Source organism: Dromiciops gliroides, chromosome 2 (genome assembly GCF_019393635.1).
Source record: "Dromiciops gliroides isolate mDroGli1 chromosome 2, mDroGli1.pri, whole genome shotgun sequence".
Taxonomy (NCBI): Eukaryota; Metazoa; Chordata; class Mammalia; order Microbiotheria; family Microbiotheriidae; genus Dromiciops; species Dromiciops gliroides.
In genome coordinates this window covers 9,196,663-9,220,892 of record NC_057862.1, presented here as the reverse complement: position 1 = coordinate 9,220,892, position 24,230 = coordinate 9,196,663, and the positions used below count along the sequence as shown (strand labels likewise).

The window sequence follows — 24,230 nt, the reverse complement described above, 5'->3', positions numbered from 1 at the left end:
AGGGGCACTCTCAGAGAAAGATGTCAACATCAGGGCCCCTATATCTAAAGCTTCCAAGAAAAATACAAATTGGTCTCAGGCCATAGAGGTACTCAAAAAGGACTTTGAAGATAAAATTAGAGAGGTAGGGGGAAAAATGGTAAGAGAAATGAAGGTGATGCAGGAAAGACATGAGAAAAAAGTCGACAGCTTGAAAAGTCAAATGGAAAAGGAGGTACAAAAGCTCTCTGATGAAAATAATTGCCTAAGAATTAGGATTGAACAAATGGAAGCCAGTGACTTTATGAGAAACCAAGACACAATAAAGCAAATCCAAATGAATAAAAAAATAGAGGGCAATGTGAAATATCTTCTGGGAAAAACTGCCGACCTGGAAAATAGGTCCAGGAGAGAGAATTTGAAAATTATGGGTCTACCTGAAAACCATGATCAAAGAAAGAGCTTAGACACCATCTTCCAAGATATTCTCAGGGAAAATTGCCCTGAAATTCTAGAAGAAGAAGTTAAAATAGAAATTGAAAGAATCCACCCATCACCTCCAGAAAGAGATCCCCAAAAGAAAACTCCTAGGAATATTATAGCCAAATTCCAGAGCTCTCGGGTCAAGGAGAAAATATTGCAAGCTGCCAAAAAGAAAGAATTCAAGTACTGTGGAGCCCCAATCAGGATAGCACAAGATCTAGCATCTTCTACATTAAAGGACTGGAGGTCATGGAATATGATATTCCAAAGGGCAAAGGAAATGGGATTACAACCAAGAATCACCTACCCAGCAAAACTCAGCATTATCTTTCAGTGGAAAAAATGGGACTTTAATGAAAAAGAAGACTTTCAGATATTTGTGATGAAAAGACCTGAACTGAATGGCAAATTTGACTTTCAAATACAAGACCCTAGAGAACCATAAAAAAAAAAAATTGGAGCTGGGAGACATACCTAGGGTCGTACAGTGGGTGACTGTCTTGTGTCTGAGGCCAGGTTTTGGCTGGGATCCCTCTGGATCCAGGGGTGATGATTTGTCCACTGTGTCACGTAGCTAGATGATAACATCTTTAGGGTTAAATTGAGGAGTGAAGGGAATTCATTGTGGGAGGGGTTAAGGGCAGAAACGAAATCCTACATGAAAGTAACAGGAAAAGGCTTATGGAGTAGGGGAAGAGATGCGAGAGGAGCAGGGCAGTGAATGAATGTTACACTCATCAGAAAAGGCTCTAAGAGCTGCCTCAAGGAGGGACTAATAGACACACTCAACTGGGTGGAGTAATCTATTCAATCTGGGCAGTAAATGAGCCTAACACTCATCAAAATTGGCTCAAAGACCTCAATCTCATTAGAATTGGCTCAAGGAGGGAATAATGTACAATTGGGTGGAGTAATCTGTATAACCCTGCAGGAAAATAGGAGGGGAAAGGGATAAAGAGAGAGGGGCAAAAGAAGGAAGGGCAGAGTGGGGGAGGGGACAGAAAGAAGTAAATCCCTTTTGAAGAGGGATAGGATGAAAGAAGATGGATAATAGAATAAATATCATGGGGAAGGGAATAGGATGGAAGGAAGGGAAACAGTTAACAATAGTAATCATGAAAAAAGAGAAAAGGGGAGAAAATTGTACAAAACATATTTATAGCAACTCTTGGTGGAGGCTAAGAATTGAGAATCAAGAGAATGTCCATCAATTGAGGAATGATGGAAAAAGCTGTGTTATACAATTGTAGTGGGATGGACTTGTGCTACAGGAAATGACAAACAGGATGATCCCGGAAAAACCTTGAAAGACTAATAAAAACAGCTATTGAGAGTCGGGCACTGTGCTAGGCTCTGGGGATATAAATAATAAAATTAATTATTTCCTGCCCTCAAAGATCTTATATTATTTTTGAAAATAGATTTTATTGATACCAAAAAAAAATTAAAATAAAAAGAATTAGGATTGCACAAATGGAAAAAAAATGTAGAATATCTGATACCAAATACAACTAACCTGGAAAATAGGTTGAAAGATGATTTAAGAATCATTGGGTTTTCCTGAAAACTGACTTTTTAAAAAGCTTAAACATTATAATTCAATAAATCATAAATGAAACCTGCACAGATTGTTTAGAATCAGAGAGCAAAGTAAGGAGAGAAAGAATATACCAATCACTTCTTGAAAGAATCCCAAAAGGAAATATACCAGGAATTTCATAGCCAAAATCCAAAGCCTCCACATTAAAGAACACTGAAAGCAAAAAAAAAAAAAAATACTGAAAGCACCCAGAAAGAAGCAGTTTAAGTATTAAGGAACCACATTCAAGATCATTCAAGACTTTGCAATTTCTATTATTCATAGAGAAGATCATGGAGTACAATTTTCCAAAATGCAAAAATAAGAGGCTTATAACCAAGAATACCTTACCCTGCAAAGCTGAGGTTAAACCTATAGGGTAGAAAAATGGATATTAAATGGAATATAAGACTTTCATGCATTCTGATTAAAAGACCACAGCTGAGTAGGAGCTTTGAAATACAAACACAAGAGATCAAAGCAACCTAAGAAGTCATCCTTTAGTAATTGGAAGGAGCTATATCCTAATATGAGGAAAAGAAACAAATGTTTCTTCAAAATGTCTTCAAAAGTTATTGAAAGAATTAAAAGAAGAAAAGGGAAAACAGAGGACTTAGGAGTAGATTGGTTTTGTTTTAAGGGAGGAAAGTGAATGGAAGTTTACCCAAAAGAATAATCTAGCATAGAAAGGAAGAAGAAGGGAGTGGAACTTGCCATTTTTTATCATTGAGGCATGTTAGCAATATACCAAGGAGAGATAAGAGCTTTGTTCCTATCTTAAATTTACAAAGGAAGATTGAACACACAAATATTTTCGGGTAGAAACATATCAGATTCAACACTGGAGTAAGCAGGGATGGGGGAGGATGTTAAACGTGAGGATGATACAGGTAGAGAAAGAATAGGCCCAAGTAAAACAAATATCCTGATCCTGAAGGAGGAATCAAAAGGGAGAAAAGGAAAGCAGAGAACTAGACCCTAGAAGAATACTCATAAATTGGGAAATGCCAAACAAATTATGGTAGTTGAAGTATATAAATGTAATACAATATTATTATGATATATATACATATATATAATGCTATATGAAGGAAAAGATGATTTAAGAAAATGCTGGGTACTATGAACTAACACAGAGTGAAGTCAGCGGAAACATGAGCACAATATATACAAGGATAATAAAATTATGAAGAAAAACAACTTTGAAAGATTTAAGAACTCAGTGCAATAACTGACTATGTCTCCAGAGGACAAATGATGGAGCTTGTTACTCACCTCCTGAAAGAGAGGTGATGCCTGAAAGGTACAGAAAGACCCATACATTTTGGGTCATAATCAATGTAGGGATCTGTTTTGCCTGACTATGCTTATTTGTTACAAGGGTATGGTTTTTCCCTTTCATTCAGGTAATTTCAGGGAGAAAGAAGTTTGCAATAATGAGGCCAAAAGAAAAAAAAGTTACCACTAAAGTATTTTTTTTTTTTAAAGTCACATAAGAGAACAGAAGAAAGTTCAGAAGGAAGCAAGGACAAGTATGACAGTTTTGAAAGTGATGTGCGTAATTTTTTGTGATGTAGTTTAAAAAATAAATGGAGAGTAATGATAAAGAATCTTCTTTTGTGTTTTGTTGTGCTTTTAGAAATGTTCTCTTTTTAGGTATACATAACCTTTTACTATTGCCAGTTATTTTGCAATCCCCGCATTCAGTTGCACAACCTCATATGGGGTCACAACCCACAATTTAAGAAGCTTTGTTCTAGAGTACAGGTTTTAAACTCATGACTCCCACATTCCCAAATGTGGCTCAAACCAGATTGAAATGTAATTGGGGGAGGCTAGGTGGCACAGTGGATAGAGCATCGGCCCTGGATTCAGAAGGACCTGAGTTCAAATTCGGCCTCAGACACTTGACACTTACTAGCTGTGTAAACCTGGGCAAGTCACTTAACCCTCATTGCCGCCCCCCCCACCAAAAGACATAGAAATGTAATTGGAAAATGTTTAACAAAATAAATAAAAACACAATACAATGCAAGCAAATGTCCTTTTTTGTTGCATTTAAGTTCAGAATAAAATAATATAAATTTACAAATCAATGATACTTTGCCTTAAAATAAAAGCAAGAGAGCAAGTAGACATTATACATGAAATACAATCTTTTTGTGTTCAGTTTCTTCATAGTTACCAAGGGAGAATCTGACAAGTGCATGACAAAGTTGGGGGAGTGAAGAGACAGGGGGGACTGAACTTTGAAGTTCACTTGCTAAGGATGAATCAATAGTTCTCTTGTGGATAGCATTTTCTGGGGCAGAACATTCTCCTTCATCCCTAAAGATTCATGGCCACCAATTAATCTATTATACTTTCACCACCATCATTTAAAAGTTTGGTTCTGATCTGGTTGTTTTGACCTGTTTTAGAGATTACAAGAAAATGGCAGAGAAGACACTAAGGCCTAATCCCTGTGAGAGCTGCTGCCTGTGGCAGTCTTTCTGGCTGCCTTACAGTCCTGGGGTGTTGAATTCCAAATTCATTCACATTTTTCAAGGAGGTTTCCACTGTGTGGCTTCCTGCCTAGGTCTGGATCTAACTGACCCAGACCTGACAATGTTTAATGCTGATCGTCCAGCTTATTGATATTCATTTTCCGTTAAATCAAGCCCAAAGGAAGACTTGATTCTTTACCCTGACCAAATTTAGGGTTGTACAGATAGAGCAGGAAATCTGATGCCAGGGCATAAAATGCCAGGGTCTGCCCTGGCATCGTAAGTCCATTAGGGTGACTCAACTGGCTACCAACCAACTGCAGGTGATTTTTGTGCTGTTTTCATAGTCTCTACCCATGAATGTTGCTTCCAGAAAGAGAGGAAACTGGAAGCCAATTCTCCAGTGGGTGACTTCCAGAGAAATATTTTTTAAATAGGAAAGCAGCATTGTATAGTTGAGGGAACCCCAAATTCTGGTTTAATCCTGCCTTCACATGGGATTCAAATTCTGCCTCTAACCACTGATTATCTAGGACCTCTGAAAAGTCACCTAATCTCTCAGGTCTCCATCTTTGAAATGAAGTTAGAATGACCTGAAACGTTCAATTGAAAGTCCTCATTTTCTCTTGTGTTCTTTGAATCAGCTAAATAATCTGTCATCTATAAAAATTCTTCGCCTCATTCCATGAAGGATTCTTGTCTGTGCCTTTCATAATGTCAATCCTTTGCAGAAGATGGCTCCGCTGTGCTGGACGCCTTCCTTTGTTTGTCTTGCTAGTAACAGTAGGAACATTTCTATGATGCTTTAAGGTTTGCAAAGCTCCCATCAGACATCTAACATGTGTTCACAACAACCCTCTGAGATGGGAGCTATTATTATCCTGATCTTTCCATCAATAAAGCTGAGGTTCAGATGAGTTAAGTGACTTACCCAGGGTCATACCATTCCTAAGTGCCAGTGGCAGGTCTTGAACCCAGGTCTTCTTAGCTGCAACATCAGTCGTCTACTGACTACACCACATTCCATATTTCTTGGGTACCATTCAAATTCTCATCTACCCAGCTGTGACCAGCTCACTGCCTTTTCCAATTGTCTGGGACCTTACAATTGTCTTCCATGTTACTTCTTGTCCCCTCCCTCTCTCCATGCCCTTTTGGGTCATTTTTGCTCCTTTTATTACTTGGAAATAATTATGCTTCCTAGTTCCCAGCTATCCTCTTCCCAAGGGAAGACTGGGACCAAAAGATGAGTCCCAGAGGCACTGAACATCCTGGGATCATTGAAGGGGCTATGACCCATGAAACAGAAATGAATGTGCGATGGGTCTGTCTTGTCACATCCAAGAAGGGAAATTGAAAATGAGGGTTTGGGGTTTTGTAAGTCCCTTTTTCCTACATTTGTGTGTCCTTTTGTGTGTTTATTTTTGCTGAAGTCTCTGGACTGAAAAATTCTATTAGCTTAATAGCATTATTTGAGTAAATACATAACAATTTGGCTTCCACACAACCATTGATCTCATTAAGGAAATAAAACTCAATTTTCAAACAATTTATGCAAACATATTTAATATAAATCATGGACTTAAACAGTCTCACCTCCTGTTGCTACAGCCTCATTGCTTTGAATTGCAGTTGACTAAAAAAAGGAGATTTATGTACACAGAGATGGTGTGTCTATTTAAATTGCATCTAGTAGAAACTAAAAAGCCTCTGTATTGGTCCCATTACTCATTCTGAGTTGAACCCCACTGGATGGAGAGAGCAACTGTGGAACTGTAGATCCTCAGAGCTGGTACTCTACCTAGAGAGACACCCATTCTGCCACTAGGCAGCTCCAATTCTTCGGAAGTTTCTCCTGTCCTCAAGCTTAAATGAACTCTTTGCAATTTTTGCCCCCTCCCACTTATGTCTGTCCTGTGAGGCCATGTAGGGCCAATCTAAGCCCTCCTCTGCCTTTCCACAACAATATCAGCACAAACAGGTATCACACTCCCTGCAGCCAAACCCTTCTCTTTGTACTTTACCCTGCTACCCCCCCTCCCATCCCATGCAAAAGAATGCAAGCTTCTTGGGGGCAAGGAGTCTCTTGCTTGTCTGTCTGTATCCCCAGTGCGGAGCATAGTTCTTTGTATACAGAAAGCACTTAATAACTTATTTTTTCATTCACTCACTCATCTCACAGCCTCCATTTGAAGATCCCAGTGAAAGAGAACACACTGCTTTCCATGGGCAGCCCCATCCACTCTGGGACAAGGTACATTTGGGATTAGGGAAATATTTCCTTACTTTAAATCTAAGTCTGCATTTCCTATTCCATTATTCCTTGTTCTACCCAGTGGGGTTCATGTAGAACAAGGCTCAATATTCACAGGAAAACATTTCAAATAATTGCCCACCTCCCCATGCCCCCTCCAAAAAACCCTTTCTTTTCTCCAGGTTTATCATCTTCAGTTCCTTCAACTCATCTGCACACACCACCATGTGTGGTCATCTCACCATCCTGGTTGTCTTGCTCTGAGTGTTCCCCAGTCAATTGACCCCATTTCTTAACTGGGGCACCCAGACCCAAACACATAACTTGTCAAGAATAATTGAGAACATAGGGAATCAAGGCCAGTAAAGCAAACTCCTTGTAACCAAATTTGTCTTTACCTGTGTATGTGAGTCGTGTGTTTCTTTCCCATGCTGAGTGCTCTTTAGGTGATGAGAACAGTCGACTGTGGATCTGTAAAACAAACAACATGTCCACCAATCTGATGTTTGTTTACAACATGTACAGTCTTTGGTCATCTATGCCAGAGACTTGGGGAGAGTGCTGTGTTCGTTCAAGGAGTTGCTGGCTATGGAACTTCATGGACTTCCCTTTTTGCCTGTTATTATAACCCATAAATTAAAATAGGATATCATGGAGAACTAACTGGATGTAAACACCAGGTCAAGGTCCCTAATCCATTAACATTGTGAAAACTTCTGTGAGGGACATTTTGTAGGGAGAAAAAAATAACATTTTGTCATTTTCTACTCCCCATTCCTGCCCACAATATTCTGCCCTCAAATGAACAGTGGTTTTTTAAAAGAATCCATTGATCAATGAATGTAAAGTAGTCTGACTTCAGGGTGTTGGCTCCATTTTTCTAAAAGGTGCCACACTATTAGGGGGTGGTGGACAGCTCTATGACTTTGCCCCCACGTTGGCTTCTCCATTGGCTTTTCTTCTTGGAAAATATTCAGCAAAAGAACAATTCTATGTGATGCTTGGAAATCAATCAGCCAAGCATTTATTAAGTGCCTATTATGTGCCAGGCAGTGTCCCAAGGTCTGGAGACACAAAGGAAGGCAAACATACAGTCCCTGCACTCAGTGAGCTCATATTCAAATGGGAGGGACAATATGTAAATAATTAAGAACATAGATAATGCATATATTGGGCAGAGGGGAAGGTACTAGCCAGGACCAGGAAGGCATGGAGAAAACCCAAATCTGCCCCAGCCCTTGTCAAGGGGCTAACATTCTGCCCTACGGAGAGAGAAGGGGACATGCACACATAGTGACACATGTAACACCTAAAGAGTGATTATTGAATTGAAGTCAACTGAAAATACTTCCATTTGAACATAAGTCACTGCATAGAGTGGCTTCCTCACTTCTTTTGCACTCTTAAATGATGCTGTAAAGTATCTACGACATTCCTACTTTCCCCTGCCTACACACATTGAAGCAATTACACACTCTCAGAATGTCAAAGCTGAAACTTCTCAATCAAGCTGACCAATGCCTCATTGGTCAGAGAAAGAAGCCAGAGGCCAGAGAGGTGACTCGATTAGCCTGATGGCCAGTCAGGTCCTTAGAGCACCTTGTAACTTTTATTTGCCTGTCTCACACTGTGTTTATCTGGGTCCATGGAATATCCCTCTGGTACCTAGCTGCCACCACCACCCCTGCAGCACAGAGACTGGCATTTCTTGGCTTCATATCCCTACTTCCCCTCATGGGTCCCTGGACAAAGTAGGTGCTGAGTAAAACTTGTTTGTTGAATTGAAATTAGCTGAATGGTCAGTCAGGAGTGCAGGGGGGGTGTCAGCAGCTCCCCAAGGGGGGATAGCTGCAAATCCTTCCCTTTGTCCCCAGCATGTCATAAGTGTCACCAGAAGTGATGAAAGGATAAGAAAGCTGAAATAAGTGGACCAACAGAGCTGTCCCTCTCACCCTTTTACTGCACCAGCACCAGCACCAGCACCAGCAGCCACCAAGTCTTTCATTACACCCTTGTCCTAGACATGATCAATATTATTGGTAGAATGGTCATAGCTGATGGGTTACAGTTACATAGAGTCTTAAGGTTTACAAAGTGCTTTATATTTTTGATCACTTTTTTATCTTTACAGCAACCCTATGAGGTAGGTGTTATTATTATTCCCATTTTCCAGATCAGGGAACTGAGGCAGAAAAAGATTTTATGACTTGCCCAGAATCACAAAGTTAGTTAAGTATCTGAGGCAGAATTTGAACCCAAATACAGCTCACTCCTGGTTCCAAACTCTATCACCTGGAGTCTTTTGGAGTCAGGAGAGACCTGGTTATGAATCCTCCATCTGACACTTTCTAGTTGGTTCTGTAACTTTCCTGAGCTTCAGTTACCTTGCCCCTAAAATAGTGCTATTATGATGTCCTAGAGTTCTTCCCCTGTAGGACTGTTGCAATGATCAAGGGAGATTGTGCCTGTAAAGTCACTCTACAAATCACAGGGTCAGAGACTTGGAGCTGGAAGGGACCTCAATGGCCATGTACCCAACCCCCTCATATTACAGAGGAAGTATTGGGTCTAGGCAGGAGAAGCCCTGAAGCTGCAGCATCAGATTCAAACCTAAGTTATCTGATTCAGAATCGAGGGTTCTTTCCCCTATAGCAGCACACCTTGATACGTCAACTCATATTGCCAGTATGTCTTTGACAAGATATGCATTTAAACCATACTTGACAAACAACATTTAAACAGCTTTAGCAGAGTTTCTTCAAAGGAAATTGCAGCAGTGGATGTGCTTTTTTTCAGCAGAGAAATAAAATTGAAATGGAGCACTTTGGACCTGAGATTGGAATTAGTATCTCATTTTTAAAGGAGTTTGGCAGAAGACAGAGTGTTACTATCACATAAATAGCAAGCCAAAATATACCTCAAAGATGTTCCAGGCAAGGAATTTCTTTTGCTTGAGAAATTCTAAGTTTCCTATTTTATGGGCTGTTTTCTTTTTGGCTATTTATTTTAAACTTACTGTGTATGTGTGTCTGTGGATGTGTGTGGATGTGCTAATATATGTCTCTGGCAAATCTCATGAGCTAATCCAGGGATGTCTGAAGCACAGAATTCATTTGTATTTATTAGGGCTCTGCATGTATCCTAGACTCCTCCATTTGGAGCCATTTCCCAGGAGTAATCAACATGGAGGAAGCAATGAGATCCTCACACTCTGACTCTTACTGGGAGGGCACTAGTGAATCCCAGTGTGTGACCCCTAACAAGGATTCATATTCTTGATCTTTTGTTACCATTATTGCTCAGTCTTGGTACCATCTTCCTCAGACTGATGGCTGGGGCTGGGGCCCTCAGATACCACCAAAGTTCATTTTTACTTGTCCAAAGCTATAGTCTAGAGAATCCCCAAAGTCTGGATCATTCAAAAGGCTTTTTTGAAATCTAGTCAGTCCCTGGGGCTAGTCAATTACTATTGTTTGCCATAGGACTTCTACGTATGAATCTTTGGAGGGAGGCAAATCAATCAAGTGGCCTGAATTAAGAGTTTATTGACTTATTTTTGAGGGGGAGGGGAGAAAGAAGAATCATAGAAGAATCATTGGCTCTAGAGGAGACCTCAAGGTCATCAGGTCCAGCCTCCTTATTTTCAAGAACAGGACACTAAGGTCCAGAGAAAAATATGTCCAAGATCACAGCAAGCTAATGGCAAACAGGGGTCTCAGATCCAGGTCTCCTGATTCCTAGTTCGGGGCTGTCTCTACTGGATCACTTTTTGTGGACTATGTGGGTTGAGGTCCCAGCTTGATCACCCAATGAATGACCATATGTCTGTCCACACATGAACCTCATCTCTTTACTGTATTTGCAAGTGTTGTGAGGTCATATAGTATGTCTTATTTCAGTTTGGAATCACCAGAACCTACCACAGTGTTTTGTACACCGTAGGTGCTTAGTAAATGTTTACTGAATTAAAAGCAAGCTGCTTTTGAGACTTTAATGGGTTTTAAAGCAGCTTGGGTTAGGGGAAAGAACGCCAGCATTGGAGTGGGCACCTGAGTTCAGATCCTGACTCTGCTAGCATCACTTTGGGCCATCATGTTCTCGTCTATGCAATGATGAGGATAGGAGAGATAACTTTGGAAGTGCCTTCTAGTTCTTGACCTATAATGTAAGATTTTCTGGTTCTAGGTTCCTTAGGAAATAGTCAGGCCTGCAAGGACTCCAAGCCTTTCCAGAGTTTTTGATAAGAGATGGTCAGGACTTGGGGAAAGCAAATCATGAAAAGTTCAAGGGAGTCATAGAATTTCATGTATTTGTGTGATCGGAATTTCCATCTTGCGCATCTTCCATCCGTACTGTCTGATCTCACTGGTAGCACTTAAGCCTATACATAGAATGTTGCCTATCAGTCCAAGACAGATGGGAGAGGCTCAAGAATGAAATTCTGAAAATCCAAAGAGGAAGAAAAATGGGAGTCAGCCAAAGAGATGGGTGTGGATGCACAGGAAACTCACCAAACAAACCAGACTTTTAAAATAAGTGTATAGAAGATACAATCAAGGCCTAGTACTAAAGGATGAAAGAGAGTCCTTTCAAAATGGTGGCATTAAATGGTGTGAATTAAAGCTTGGGATGAGTGGAGGCTGAGAAGGCAAGCCATGGACAACAGAAAGGATTTCTTTTTTCTATATTGAGGGGAAAGGGGAGGATAAAATAAGGACTGGAAATCATTCTTGGGCTAGAAGGGACCATGATCACTGAAATCAAATATTAGATAGAGACACTCGATGTGTCTTTTGTTCCTATTTCTTCTATCAAAGAGAAGAGTGCCTTGTTCTGGAAATGACAGAAGAAATCTATGCCAAAGATAAGTAAGAATCAATTAATCAACAAGCATTTATTAAGTATCCACTGTGTGCCTGACAGTATGCTATATACTGAAGCTACTTGTTTTTGTTGTTCTGTCATTTTCAGTTGTGTCTGACTCTCTGTGACCCATTTGGGGTTTTCTTGGCAAAGATGCTAGAGTGGTTTGCCATTTCCTTCTCCAGCTCATTTGACAGATGAGGAAACTGAAGCAAGCAGGGTGGAGTGACTTGCTCACATAGCTAGTAAGTGTCTGAGGCAGGATTTAAACCCAGGAAGATGAGTCTTCCTGGCTCCAGGCTTAGCACTCAATGCATTGTGGTGCCACCTAGAGGCCCCACTGAGGATACAAGAAGAGGCAAAAGATAGTAACTGTGGCCATTCTTGGTTTGCACTCTAGGCTCAGAAGGTTGTCCAGGTGGTGAGCACTCTCCTCTTAGGACAGTATAGATTGTGGTCAGAAGAAAAGCAATAAGATCTCAGAACTTATCACACAATCACTCCAAAAAAACTTAATATTATGTCATAGGATAATTCCTGGAGCAGCAAAACCCACGAAAGAATGTCCTGAGATCATTTTCCAACCAAAGATGGCTTAGAATGTCGGCAGGAGAGGGCTGCTGTGCCAGAGCAGAAGTGGAGCCCAACCCTATAGTCATGCTGACACAGATCCAGGCCTAGGCAGGACAAGCCAACGAAAGAGACCCCCACAGCCTTTTAATCAGCTGCAACACCAGTGTCATCTGGAACTAAGCTCACGGTCTTAAAGAGGGCTGAATGGTCGGTGTGTGTGTGTGTGGGGAGATTACTGGGGTCTCTGCTGGTCTTGAGGCTGAACTTCAGTTTTTTACCCCTTTGGGGGAACCAGGAAGTAGGTTTGAGTAGCAGTGGCCCAGGTTGGGGAGGGGCACAGGCTCATCAGAGCTGACAACCACAGCACACAAAGTTTTGCTGCCTGGTTAATTAGCAAGTTGGCCTGGTGTTATCTACGGACCATGGAGCAGGCTAGGAGAGTGAAGAACCTGCCTCTCCTTAAATCATACCACCTGGGACCCCCTGAAGCTTGGAAGAGTGCAACCTGGAAACTGTCCCACTTTAAGGAGCTGAAAGTCAAGTAAAAGACAGGCAAGATGAGCTGACAGAGAAAGGTGAAGACCATAGAAAGTTTCTTTAGTGACAAGGAAAATCAAGGTGCATGCTCACAAGAGGATAGCAACATCAGGGCTCCTACATCCAAAGCTTCTAAGAACAATATGAATTGATCTCAAGTCATAAAGGCACTCAAAAAGGGCTTTGAAGATAAAGAGAGGTAGAGGAAAAAGTGGAAAGAGAAATAAGAGTGATGCAGGAGGGTCATGAAAAAAAAGTCAACAGCTTGAAAAGACAAATTGGCCCAATGGAAAAGGAGGTACAAAAGCTCTCTGAAGAAAATCATTGCTTAAAAATTGGGATTGAGCAAATAGAAGCTAATGACTTTATGAGAAATCAAGACACAATAAAACAAATCTAAATTAATAAAAAAATAGAGGGCATTGTGAAATATCTCCTTGGAAAAACAGCTGACCTGGAAAATAGATCCAGGAGAGACAATTTGAAAATTATTGGAATACCTGAAAACCATGATCAAGGAAAGAACTTAGACATCATCTTCCAGGAAATTGTCAGGGGAAATTTCCCTGATAGTTTAGAAGTAGAAGGTAAAATAGAAATTGAAAGAATCCACCAATCACCTCCTGAAAGAGATCCCAAAAGGAAAACTCCCAGGAATATTATAGCCAAATCCCAGAGCTCCCAGTTCAAGGAGAAAATATTTCAATCTGCCAAAAAAGAAAGAATTCAAGTACTGTGGAGCCACAGTCAGGATAGCACAAGATCTAGCAGCTTCTACATTAAAGGATCAGAAGGCTTAGAATATGATATTCTGGAGGGCAAAGGAACTGGGATTACAACCAAGAATCACCTACCCAACAAAACTGTGTATAATCTTTCAGGGGGAAAAATGGAAATTCAATGAAAGAGAAGACTTTCAGGTATTCTTGATGAAAAAACCTGAGCTGAATAGAAAATCTGATTTTCAAATACAAGACTAGAGAACCATAAAAAGGTAAACAAGAAAAAGAAATCATAAGGGATATTAAAAGTTTAAACTGTTTATATTCCTACATGAGAAGATGATACATCTAACTCATGGGAACTTTCTCAATATTAGGGCAGATGATGGAAATAGGCTTAGACAGAAGGCACAGGTGGGAATTGATTATGAAGGGATGATATCAGCAAAGTATTTATTTTTTGTTTATCTTTTTTTGTGGGGTGGTTGGAGTTGGGTGACATGCCTAGGGTTGTCCAGTGGGTGAGTGTCTTGTGTCTGAGACCGGATTTGGGCTCAGGTCCTCCTGGATCCAGGGTAGGTGCTTTGTCCACTGTGTGACCTAACTGCCCAATAATGACATCTTTAAGGTAAAATTTAGGGGTGAGGGGAATGCACTGGAGGAGGGGGAAGGGCAGAGGTAGCATGGGATGAAATTCCACATGAATGAAACAGGAAAGGGTTTATGGAGTGGGGGAAGATATGGGGGAGGAGCAGGGCAGTAAATGAACTTTACATTAATCAGAATAGGCTCAAAGACCTTAAGCTCATCAGAGTTAGCTCAAGGAGGGAATAACATACACACTCAATTGGGTGGAGTAATCTGTCTAACCCTTCAGGAAAATAGGAGGGGAAGGGGATAAGGAGGGAGGGGCAAAAGAAGGGAGGGCAGATTGGAGGAGGGGGCAGTCAGAAGCAAATCCCTTTTGAGGAGAGATAGGGTGAAAGAAGATTAATAATAGAGTGAATATCATGAGGAAGGGAATAGGATGGAGGGAAACAGTTAACAATAGTAATTGTGAAAAAGAGAAAAGGAGAAAAAATGTACAAAGAATATTTATAGCAACTCATTGTGGTGGCTAAGAATTGGAAATCAAAGGAATGTCCATCAATTGGGGAAAGACTGAAGAAGCTGTAGTATATGGTTGTAATGGAATATTATTGTGCTATAAGAAATGACAAGCAGGATGATTTCAGAAAAACCTGGAAAGACTCATATGAACTGATGTATAGTGAAGTGAGCAAAACCAAAAGACCCCTGTGCACAGTGATAGCAGTATTGTTCTATGAGCAATTGTGAATGACTTAACTACTCTCAGCAATACAATAAACCAAGATAATCCCAAGGGGCTAATGATGAAGTATACTATCCACCTCCAGAGAAAGAACTGATATTGATTGAACATAGACTAAAAAAAGAGTACTTTGGGATTGTACATATATAATCTAAAAAGAAAAAAAAGAAAGAAAATAGATTGCATTTTCCTTTCACTTTTTATCAGACCTTCTATTCTAAGGCCCTCACAGGCTGCTTATATTTTTCGAGGAACTTTTGATTATAAGAGGAGACATTCTACACATCCTGTTTATTGACAATTAGGGTCTGAACTATTTGAATTAATCACTAACTTCCTTGTGATGAGATGGACATCTTTCTCTACTGGGAGTCAGCACTTATTTTCCCAGGGCCACAAAATGACTGTGGCCAGAATGATAAGACTCTTGGAGCTAGAAGGAACTCAGGAGGTCATATATGCCAACCTTATCCTGAACAGGTATGTCTTCTACTATATATCCAGCAGGAAAATCTTCAGTGAGAAGACCATTATCCCCTGTAGAATCCTAGTCAACTTTTTGTTGTTGTTGTTGTTGTTGTAATAAATAAATAGATGAATATGTGTATGATGAAAAAAAGATAGTACCTGCCCTCAAGGAGCTTATATTCTAATGAGGGAGATAACATGCCAACCAATATACACAAACAAACTATACACAGGATAAATGGGAAACAGTAAAAGGAAGACACTAAAGTTAGTAAGAGGGCCCTTAGCTGCCCTGGATAAATTCAACTTCATCTGATCCAGGTAAACTATACCCTTGGGTCATGAAAGAACTGGTCAATGTAACTGTGGAGCCACTGTCAGTGACATCAGAAAGATTGTGGAAACCAGAAGAGGTGCCATAGGATTAGAAAAGGCCAGATGTATAGATTTTCAAAAATTGGAAGAGTTTTAAAAACATTAGGACAGTGAATTGACGTCTGTTCCTGGGGAAATTCTAGGATAGGTAATCAAAAAGAATGTGTGATGAACATTCAATTTGATAACTGTTGAGCACCTACTATGTGCCAAGCACCATGCTAAGTGCTAGAAAGGGCTTAGAAGGGGAATTTAAAATTTAATTTAGGAAGGGAAATAGCAATTACAAAGAGCAAGCCTGGCATCATCAAAAATAGGTCATGGCAAACTAACCTCATTTCTTTTTTTGACAGGATTACTGAACCAGGTGATTAGGGGGATGTTGTGAATACAAGTTACCTTAATTTCATCAGAATATTTGATAAAGAATATCATACCATTGCTATGGAAGAAATGAAAAGTCTGCTTAGAAGATAATCCAATTAGCTAGATTCTGAACTTTTGTGGCTGGCCTCAAAAAGTCATCCTTCATGGTTCAGTGTCAATTTGGCAAGTTTCCTGTTGAGTACTCCCGTGGATTTGTACTTAGCCCTTTGTTCCTTAACATCATGAGTAAGTTGAGTAAATGCAAAGATGGTCCTCATCAAATTTGGGAGAAACACTAATGCACTAGATCATAGTAAGGAACCAAAATGACCTCAGTAGGATCAAGAAAGGGTGTCAAACTTGAGGAGGGGCCACCAGATGGAAACGTAATAGGGGAACATTTCATAAAATAAATGAAAATACAACACAACATATATAATGTTCATTTGTGGCTTTTTAAGTCAAAGTAGCCATAATAATCCATTTCTATTTAAGTTTGACACCACTGGACTAAAGCTTTGGGCTGAAGCTCATAAGATGAAAGTCAATGGGGTTAAAAGTAAAGTCTTAGACTTGTGCCCAAGAAACAACTTTGCAAATTCAAGATGGGAGGGAACAGAGGGAGGGGGCTAAGGTTAGAGTTATATAGATCTTATTCTGGAAAAATCTCCAAGGGTTTTCATGGCCTCCACGTTCAATGAGTCAGCAGCATGACAGATGAGTCAACAAAGTGGAAGCTACCTTGGGTTGGGCAAAAGCACAACTTCTGCCTTGTTCAAACCTCATCTGGAGTACTGGACCCAGTTCTAGGTACCACAGTTGAACAAGGACATAGGTGAGATGGACAGAGGAAGGACCAGGATGATGAAAGGCCTTGAGTCTATCTCATAGGAGGATTGGTTGAAGGAACTGGATGTGTTCAGCTGGAGGAAGACCAGGCTTATGGGGACCATGATAGCTGTCTTCAGGTTTTCAAGGACCTGTCACACAGAAAAAGGATCAGACTTTTTTTTTTGTATGGCCCTAATAGTAGAACCAAAAGCAATGAATAGAAGTTAAAGAGTCATCTTTAGGCTTGACATCAGGAAAAACTGTTTGTTTCTTGCCTTTCCTCCACATAACAGTCCTTTAAATGTGTGGACAGCTATCATTTCTCCCCAAGTCGTCACTTCTCCATGTTCCTTCAAGCATTTCTCATATAACAAGGATCTGTCCAAAATATAATGGGCTACCTTGGGAGGTGGTGAATTCCTCCCTCCCTCACTCCCCAGGAGTCTTCAAGCAAAGACCAGATAACCTTTTCTTGTGTATGTTACAGAGAGCATTCTTTTCACACAAGGGTCGGTCCCTTCCAACTCTCAAATACTTTGTTTCTAGAAGAAAATACACAGCTTTTTTGGTTCCTGTCTCAGAATTATTTAATATGATCCCCATTCATGCACTGCATATTCCAACTAAACTCACCTGTTCACCAAAAACATGAACCATGGCATTCCATCTCCCACCTCTATGTCTTTGGATATGTCCCAAAGTTCTTCCTTCTTTCCTCTACCTCACAGAATTCTTAGCTTCCTTCAAAGCATAGCTCAGAAACCACCTCCTCCATTAGGTCTGTATATTTTGGATTGTTCTTTCGTCATATTATTTCCCCCAGTGGAATGTAAGCTCCCAGAGGGGAGAAGATGTTGCTTTTTTGCATTGCATATAGATAGCATGTGATCATTTTTGTTGTTGTATTGAATGGAATTGATATTGGGATGTGAATAATGAGTGAAAGGAATATCAAGGATGACTAATGTTTCTACCACTGAGAGGAGGAAAGTTCCTTTGGAAGAAATAGCCAAGTCAGAAGCAAGGACAGTTTTGAAGGAAAGAGACTGAAGGTTTGCTTTGGTGCTTTGTGACTTGGGAGTCCATTCTGATGGAGGTATCCAGCAGGCATCGGAAGATGTCTCGTGCCTGAGGCAGAGCTCCCCTTTCCTGTGCTCTCTCTGTGTTCTCTGTTCTAGCTGCCGACATTTACTCCAGATCAGATCAGGGCTTCGGTGGGCCCATTGAATAAGAAAGCGTATGTCTCCTATTTGCTGAGTGTTCCCACATTATAGAGTTTGCTCCTCAGAGCAGCCTCGGGACACAGCCTCCAGCAAGCTCCAGTCTGTGAGATAATGAACTGGTAGCAATGCTGAGCTTCTTTGGGTAGGGTTTGTTTTTGCATTTTCCAGACATGAGCTTCAAAACAATCAAGAAAAACCTGTGTGTGTGTGTGTGTGTGTGTGTGTGTGTGTGTGTGTGTGTGTGTGTGTGTGTGTGAGTGTGTGTGTGTGAGTGTGTGTGTGTGTGTGTGAGTGTGAGTGTGTGTGTGTGTGTGTGTGTGTGTGTGTGTGTGTGTGCCTGTTTCTCCTTCTTGGACCAGGATTTATTGTGTTCAAGGCATTCCTCTTGTCTCCAGAGGGAGCTTTGTAAACTGCTGGGAGAATATAAAGCAGGCATTAGACTGTACCATCCCCAGAGATGATTGGATTGGGAGAACTGTTTCCTTATTTCTAGGCATAGAAAGAGAAATTTCTCTTTATTAGGACCAATATTATCAATAAGCAATTATTAAGCCCCCTCTGTATACCAAATGCTATGAAAAACATCATCTCATTTCATCCTCCCAACAACCCTGGAATTATTATCCTCATTTTTGCAGTTGAGGAAACTGAGGCAAACAGGGTTAAAGGACTTGCCCAGGGTCACACAGCCACCCAGTGCTTGAGGCTAGATTTTAACTCATGAAAATGAGTCTTCTTGACTTCAGGGCCAGAGCTTTGTGCACTATGGTGCCCCCTAGCTGCCCCTAACCTGTCAGTGCCTTCAGACAATTCTCTAAGACATTTGCATTGTTGGAGGGAATTTCTTCTTGGACATTTGTCTACACAGATGAAGTCATAGACCACACACATCTAGGTGGTATTGGTATTAGGGATGCCAGTGGCACAGAAGGCCAGCCTGTGAAGATCATGTTTCATGCACTCCCTATGATCTTGTCTATTTCTCATTATTTATGATTTTGCCTCCCCATTAGATTGATCTCCTTGAGGGCAGGCTCTGTTTCTGCCTTTCTCTAGCCCTCGGCTCAGGTCTGGGAATACACCAAAGATTAATCGATGCTTGTTGGTCAGTCGGTTGAGAGAAATACTGGAATGAAATAGTCCCTTTCTCCACAGGAGTTTGTATTTTACTGAGGGAGAGCAGCAGCCTCTCCTCTCTTCCAAACACCTTAGTGTTTCTCACTTGATCTCCGCTGGGGCTCCTCCTTCACAACAGAAGGCGGGCAGTTGTCTAAAGTGTCTGGGTGATATGATCCACCTCATATCAGATAGCGTAGCCATTATCATGGCTCTTTTGGGGGGCCAGCAGACTTGTTGCCATGGGAAATCTCGATGAAATGACTGATCTATGCTGGTATTTCATGCGTGTAGTCACTCTTGGGTGCTCTCTCCTGCAAGAATAATTAGCGTGGGGTCTGTGCGGGGCTCAAGTGCACTTCTTGGCTGATGCAAACCTGCACCTTGGATGACACAAAGCTCAAGTTTCCCCCTCTGTAGTGAAGCCCCTGTCATGCTTCATCTTTTCATGTTTACATCTGCTTTAACTGTTTCCAATCTAAAATAAATCAGCATGAAAAGCATGAGACTTTTTCATTTGGATTCTCAATTGCCTTTTATTATGGAGATAATATCCCTTGTTCAACCCTGAATCAAGATGCCGCCTGCAGCTTGGCCTTCTTCATGTTTTGCCTTGTTTGTGACTTCGCAGTTGCCTTTTAAGGCTGGCCTCTGATAGAGCAAGGATGGGGAGATGAGAAAACAGACAGCTGAATGAGAGCACAGGATTTTAGTCACTCCACTCCTTGCAAGAAATTTGGAAGGCCATTAATAAAGGATGGCTGCACCAGCCCTGGATTCAGGAGGACCTGAGTTCAAATCTGGCCTCAGACATTTGACACTTACTAGCTGTGTGACCCTGGGCAAGTCAGTTAACCCTCATTGACTCGCAAAAAATAAATAAATAAACAAACAAACAAACAAATAAATAAAGGATGGCTAAGGAAAGAAAGAACCCAAAATTCTCCCACCACATTAGAAAGAGAAAGACAGAGACAGGAAAGCAGAGAAAGAGAGACAGAGACAGAGACAGACAGAAAGAGAGAGAGAGAGGAGAGACAGACAGAGAGAGAGGGGAGACAGAGAGAGAGGGGAGACAGAGACAGAGAGAGACACAGAGAGAGACAGAGATAGAGAGAAAGACAGAGACAGAGACAGAGAGACAGAAAGAGGGAGGCAAGACAAAGACAGAGAGGCAGAGACAGAGACACAATCAAAGAAACAGAGAGCTACTTCATTTCCCAGTCTGTCTGCAGGTGCTTATATTAGAAGAAGAAATTTGTGTTACCCCTTCTCTGGAGCCTTTAAACCCAGCAGTATCTACAGATTGTACATTACTAAGAAATAATCCCCTCAGATATAGACGTGTCAGCTACTCAGTCTGAGTCCATTTCAAAATCATTTCAAACAGTGAGCTTCTTTGCCTGGAAAAGAGGTAGATTTCCCTGGTTCTGTAAGTGCTTCATTCAGCATCCTCTATCATGTTCTTACTGTTGGGAGGATTTCTCAGGGCCTACTTGACATGGAAACTGGTGATTGTTAAGAATTCACTTCTACTCAGCTTCCCCAACTTACCATGGAAAACCTTTTCCCCAGAATTATTTGCTTGTTTCTGGCTCTGTATCTGTTCCTTCCTGGGCTGCTTTAGGTACGTGTGGTGAGTCTGACTTCAGAAAACCCTGAGAGTTCCAATAATTCAGCCACATACTGTCATCTAGAGTTTTTAACTTGGGTGTTTTCATTCTTACGAAAGAAGCAAGGAGTGGGGAAAATGAGTAAAACTTCTGCATCCGTCTGTGAGACAATCTCATTGTCTTGTGCTCCTGTCTCTTTTGTCAGATATATATTTTCACTCCCTAACTCTTTCAGGTAAGGATCTTTTTAAGTAACCTAGGACTTCTGCATTGTAAGTAGACCCAGGAGGGCACAAGGGTCGCAAGAATAAAACTCTGAAGATGTAAAGGAGCATGGGTGCGATGGGGAAGAACAATGGAGGTGTGTTAAGGCCTCCAGGGAAGTCTGCAAGCAAAGACTGGAGGTGATCATTCATCTGTTGAGTGTGTTGTGGAGAAAATTCTTTTTCAGGTTTAGGTTGGATTGGGTGAACACTCGGGTCCCTTCCGACTCTGACATACCATGATTCTATTTATATCTATATCTATATCTATATCTATATCTATATCTATATCTATATCTATATCTATATCTATATCTATATCTATATCTATATCTATATCTATATCTATATCTATATCTATATCTATATCTATATCTATATATCTATCTATTAAAAACCCTGCAAATAATAAGGAGAGACAAAGAGACAGAGAGATTCTATTATATATATAATATGATTATGTATTATATATTATATATAGTATTATACTATATATCATATTATATATTATGTACATAATAGGATTCTATTATATATATATCTCCCTGCAAATAATGAGAGACAAAGACAGAGACAGAGAAAGATACACACAGATGTCTATGCATGGATGTATATAATAGAATCATCAAGGGCAAGCAGGTGCTCTCTTACTGTCTCTTTACTGATGCAAGGTATCCACTGTTTATTAGCCATTGGGGTTCTGTGCCCTCCAGATGAAACATCATTCTCCTTGGCAGAGAAAAAGAAAGCACAGAAAAGTTGAGCATCCCTGCCTTCCTTTCATCAGTCAAACCTGGTTCTGATGCTGTTCAAGTATCCAAGGGGTTAACCTACAAAGGAAACCAGAGGCAAGAGCTGGGAGAAAACAGGTGATGGGGAAAGAGCAGGCTCAGGCCTGGCACTTTCTATAGTTTTATAGCTTAACCTTGCTAGCTGAGATTTATCTTTAGAATTGTCTATCCTTATTATTCTTTTTTGCAAGCATATTATCTCTGTGTAGGGAAGCTTAAATCCCAGGAGGCTTGTTGCTGTTATCATATACATAATAAAATGGGATTGCTGCCTGGCAGGAGGAAAACAGGGATCCTGCCCTCTGGGGTTTGGGGGCTTTCTCAGAGACATTTGCATGGCAATACTCAAAGAATTTGGGGTGCTCAGAAAAAGAAACATGGTGGCCCAGACACACATGTATGATTTTGTGGTGTATTTTTGGCAAAGTCCTTAGAAGTAGGTCTAAGGGCACAGAGTCCTCACAGGGGAATCTAGTAGTTGAAATAATTTTCTAACCTTAAGTTAGTTAGAGGCTTAGAAGAAGGACATGGATCTTCTTGGCCAGAAAAATTCAAAAATCAGACTTAAATCTCAACCTAGAAATACATTTGCTTAGCTTTTGGCCATTGTTTGGATGTGGGGGGCTCATGGTCTTGGCTATAACCGAGGAGTTAGTCATCTTCCCTTAGCAGAGAGATGTTTTTAAGCTATTGTACCCTAACACACAGGAACTGGGTGGGCCAAATGACGCTCCAAAGAGCTACCACCCAGATGCTGGTAATAGTGAAGACTCAGCAGCCATGAGACCAGCAGAGACAATTCATATGACCAGGAGACACAGCCAGTAGAGACCAACAAACGATAAAACCAAGTGAGATTGGGGGAGGGGAGCAGCAAGAGCAATAGGATGGATAATCTCCAAAGGACTGATATTTGAGAGGTGTGTGAGATCCTGCTTCACACACTTGCCCCAGCCACACAAGGTCCTTGTGTGTGAGCACTCCACATATTCCTTACTCCTTCTTCCCCCTGGTGCTGTAGGTATTTGTGGGGTAATGTGCTCTAAGTTTATGGATAAAATGTCCTCGTGCTTTCTCTTAGAATGCCATTTCTTTACACGTCTTTGTTTGAATTAACTGGATTCACTAACTGACAAGTGAAAGAAAACACTTGACTTTGGGTGGATGCAAATCGACTGAGCTCCTCAGACCTGAGTCAGCCAGGGCCCCACAAGCCCTACAGGTGCTGCTGAGAGAGAGGTTTTGGAGTCGGGGACATAAACTAGACTTTCTAGACCTCAGCAGAGAGCAGGCTGTATCTCAGAAGGCCACACCCTTGGGACCAGCAAGTAACACAAACACACAGTGGAACTAACGACAGAAAAGCCCCATCATCACCACCCCCAAAAATCCTTGGACTGAGTATTGCAGGGATATGACAGTGATATTATAATAAGGGGAAGCAACAGCAGAGGCAAGCCATCCTGGACCCTTGTTTCAGTAGCATTTAGGGAGGGTGGAGGAAGGCAAGACTCTTGGAACGCCTGTGGGGCAGTGAGGATGGAGGGTAACCTTATGGTGAATATAGAGGGCTGTATTTCTGGGGGAGGCAGGTGAAAGTTTGCCCAGGCCAGGGAGGCCTGGGCAGCAAGCCTGCTCTGCACAGGGACCAGCTGGAGCTCTGTGGGCCAGGAAAAGACTCTAAGCACTCTACAGATATTACGTCACTTGGTCCTGCCCACCCTGGGAGGACACCGGCTGCTCAGGCCACTGTTTGCCGTCGGGATGAAGCATTTTGTAAGGACTGTAGTTTCCGGCTGGAAGGATCACTCAATATCGTCCAATCCAACCCTCTCATTTTACAGATGAAGAAAGTGAGGCCCAAAGATGTTACGTGACTTTCCCAAAGTCATACAGCTCTTGAGCGTCCAAGCTGGGATCCGAACGCAGACCCTCAAACCCAGTGTTCTTTCCCCTGTATTGCACGTTGAGGAGATTACCCGATTCACCATTGTCATTTAAGACATGAGACAACTGAAGCCCAGAGAGGGTCACTCATTTCTGCACTGAGAGCTTCAGTTTCCCTGATTTTATGAATTAGGACATAGGCTCAAGAAGCTTCATGGGGAGCTACCAAGAGCACGCGGCTGTACAAGCATCAGAACCAGGATGGGAGCAGGGGCCTGGTGCTCCATCCAACCCGCCATGCTGCCTCTCTTAGTCTGAAGCCACACGCAGCCCTCTCTCCTCTTGGCCTCAAGGAGCCCAGTAGCAATGGGAGTCAGCGTTCAGGGAGACACAAACACACCCACAGCCAGGCTGACAAAGACAGCAGAGGAGAGCCCAGGGCAGTGGCTCCAACAGCCCTGCCTAGGGCCTGCGTGTCCCAAGCTCCA

The 24,230-nt window shown here is 41.4% G+C and overlaps 1 protein-coding gene across 3 annotated transcripts in view; it reads right to left on the bottom strand.

The window, feature by feature from the left end:
• Positions 1-24,230, bottom strand: part of C2H10orf90 (chromosome 2 C10orf90 homolog) — a 251,954-nt gene that overhangs the window by 201,708 nt on the left and 26,016 nt on the right. For all 3 annotated transcript variants that reach the window (XM_043986524.1, XM_043986525.1, XM_043986527.1), the window contains exon 2: positions 7,180-7,252. In XM_043986524.1, the coding sequence (XP_043842459.1) occupies positions 7,180-7,252 (73 nt within the window). The remainder of the gene's footprint in view (positions 1-7,179; positions 7,253-24,230) is intronic.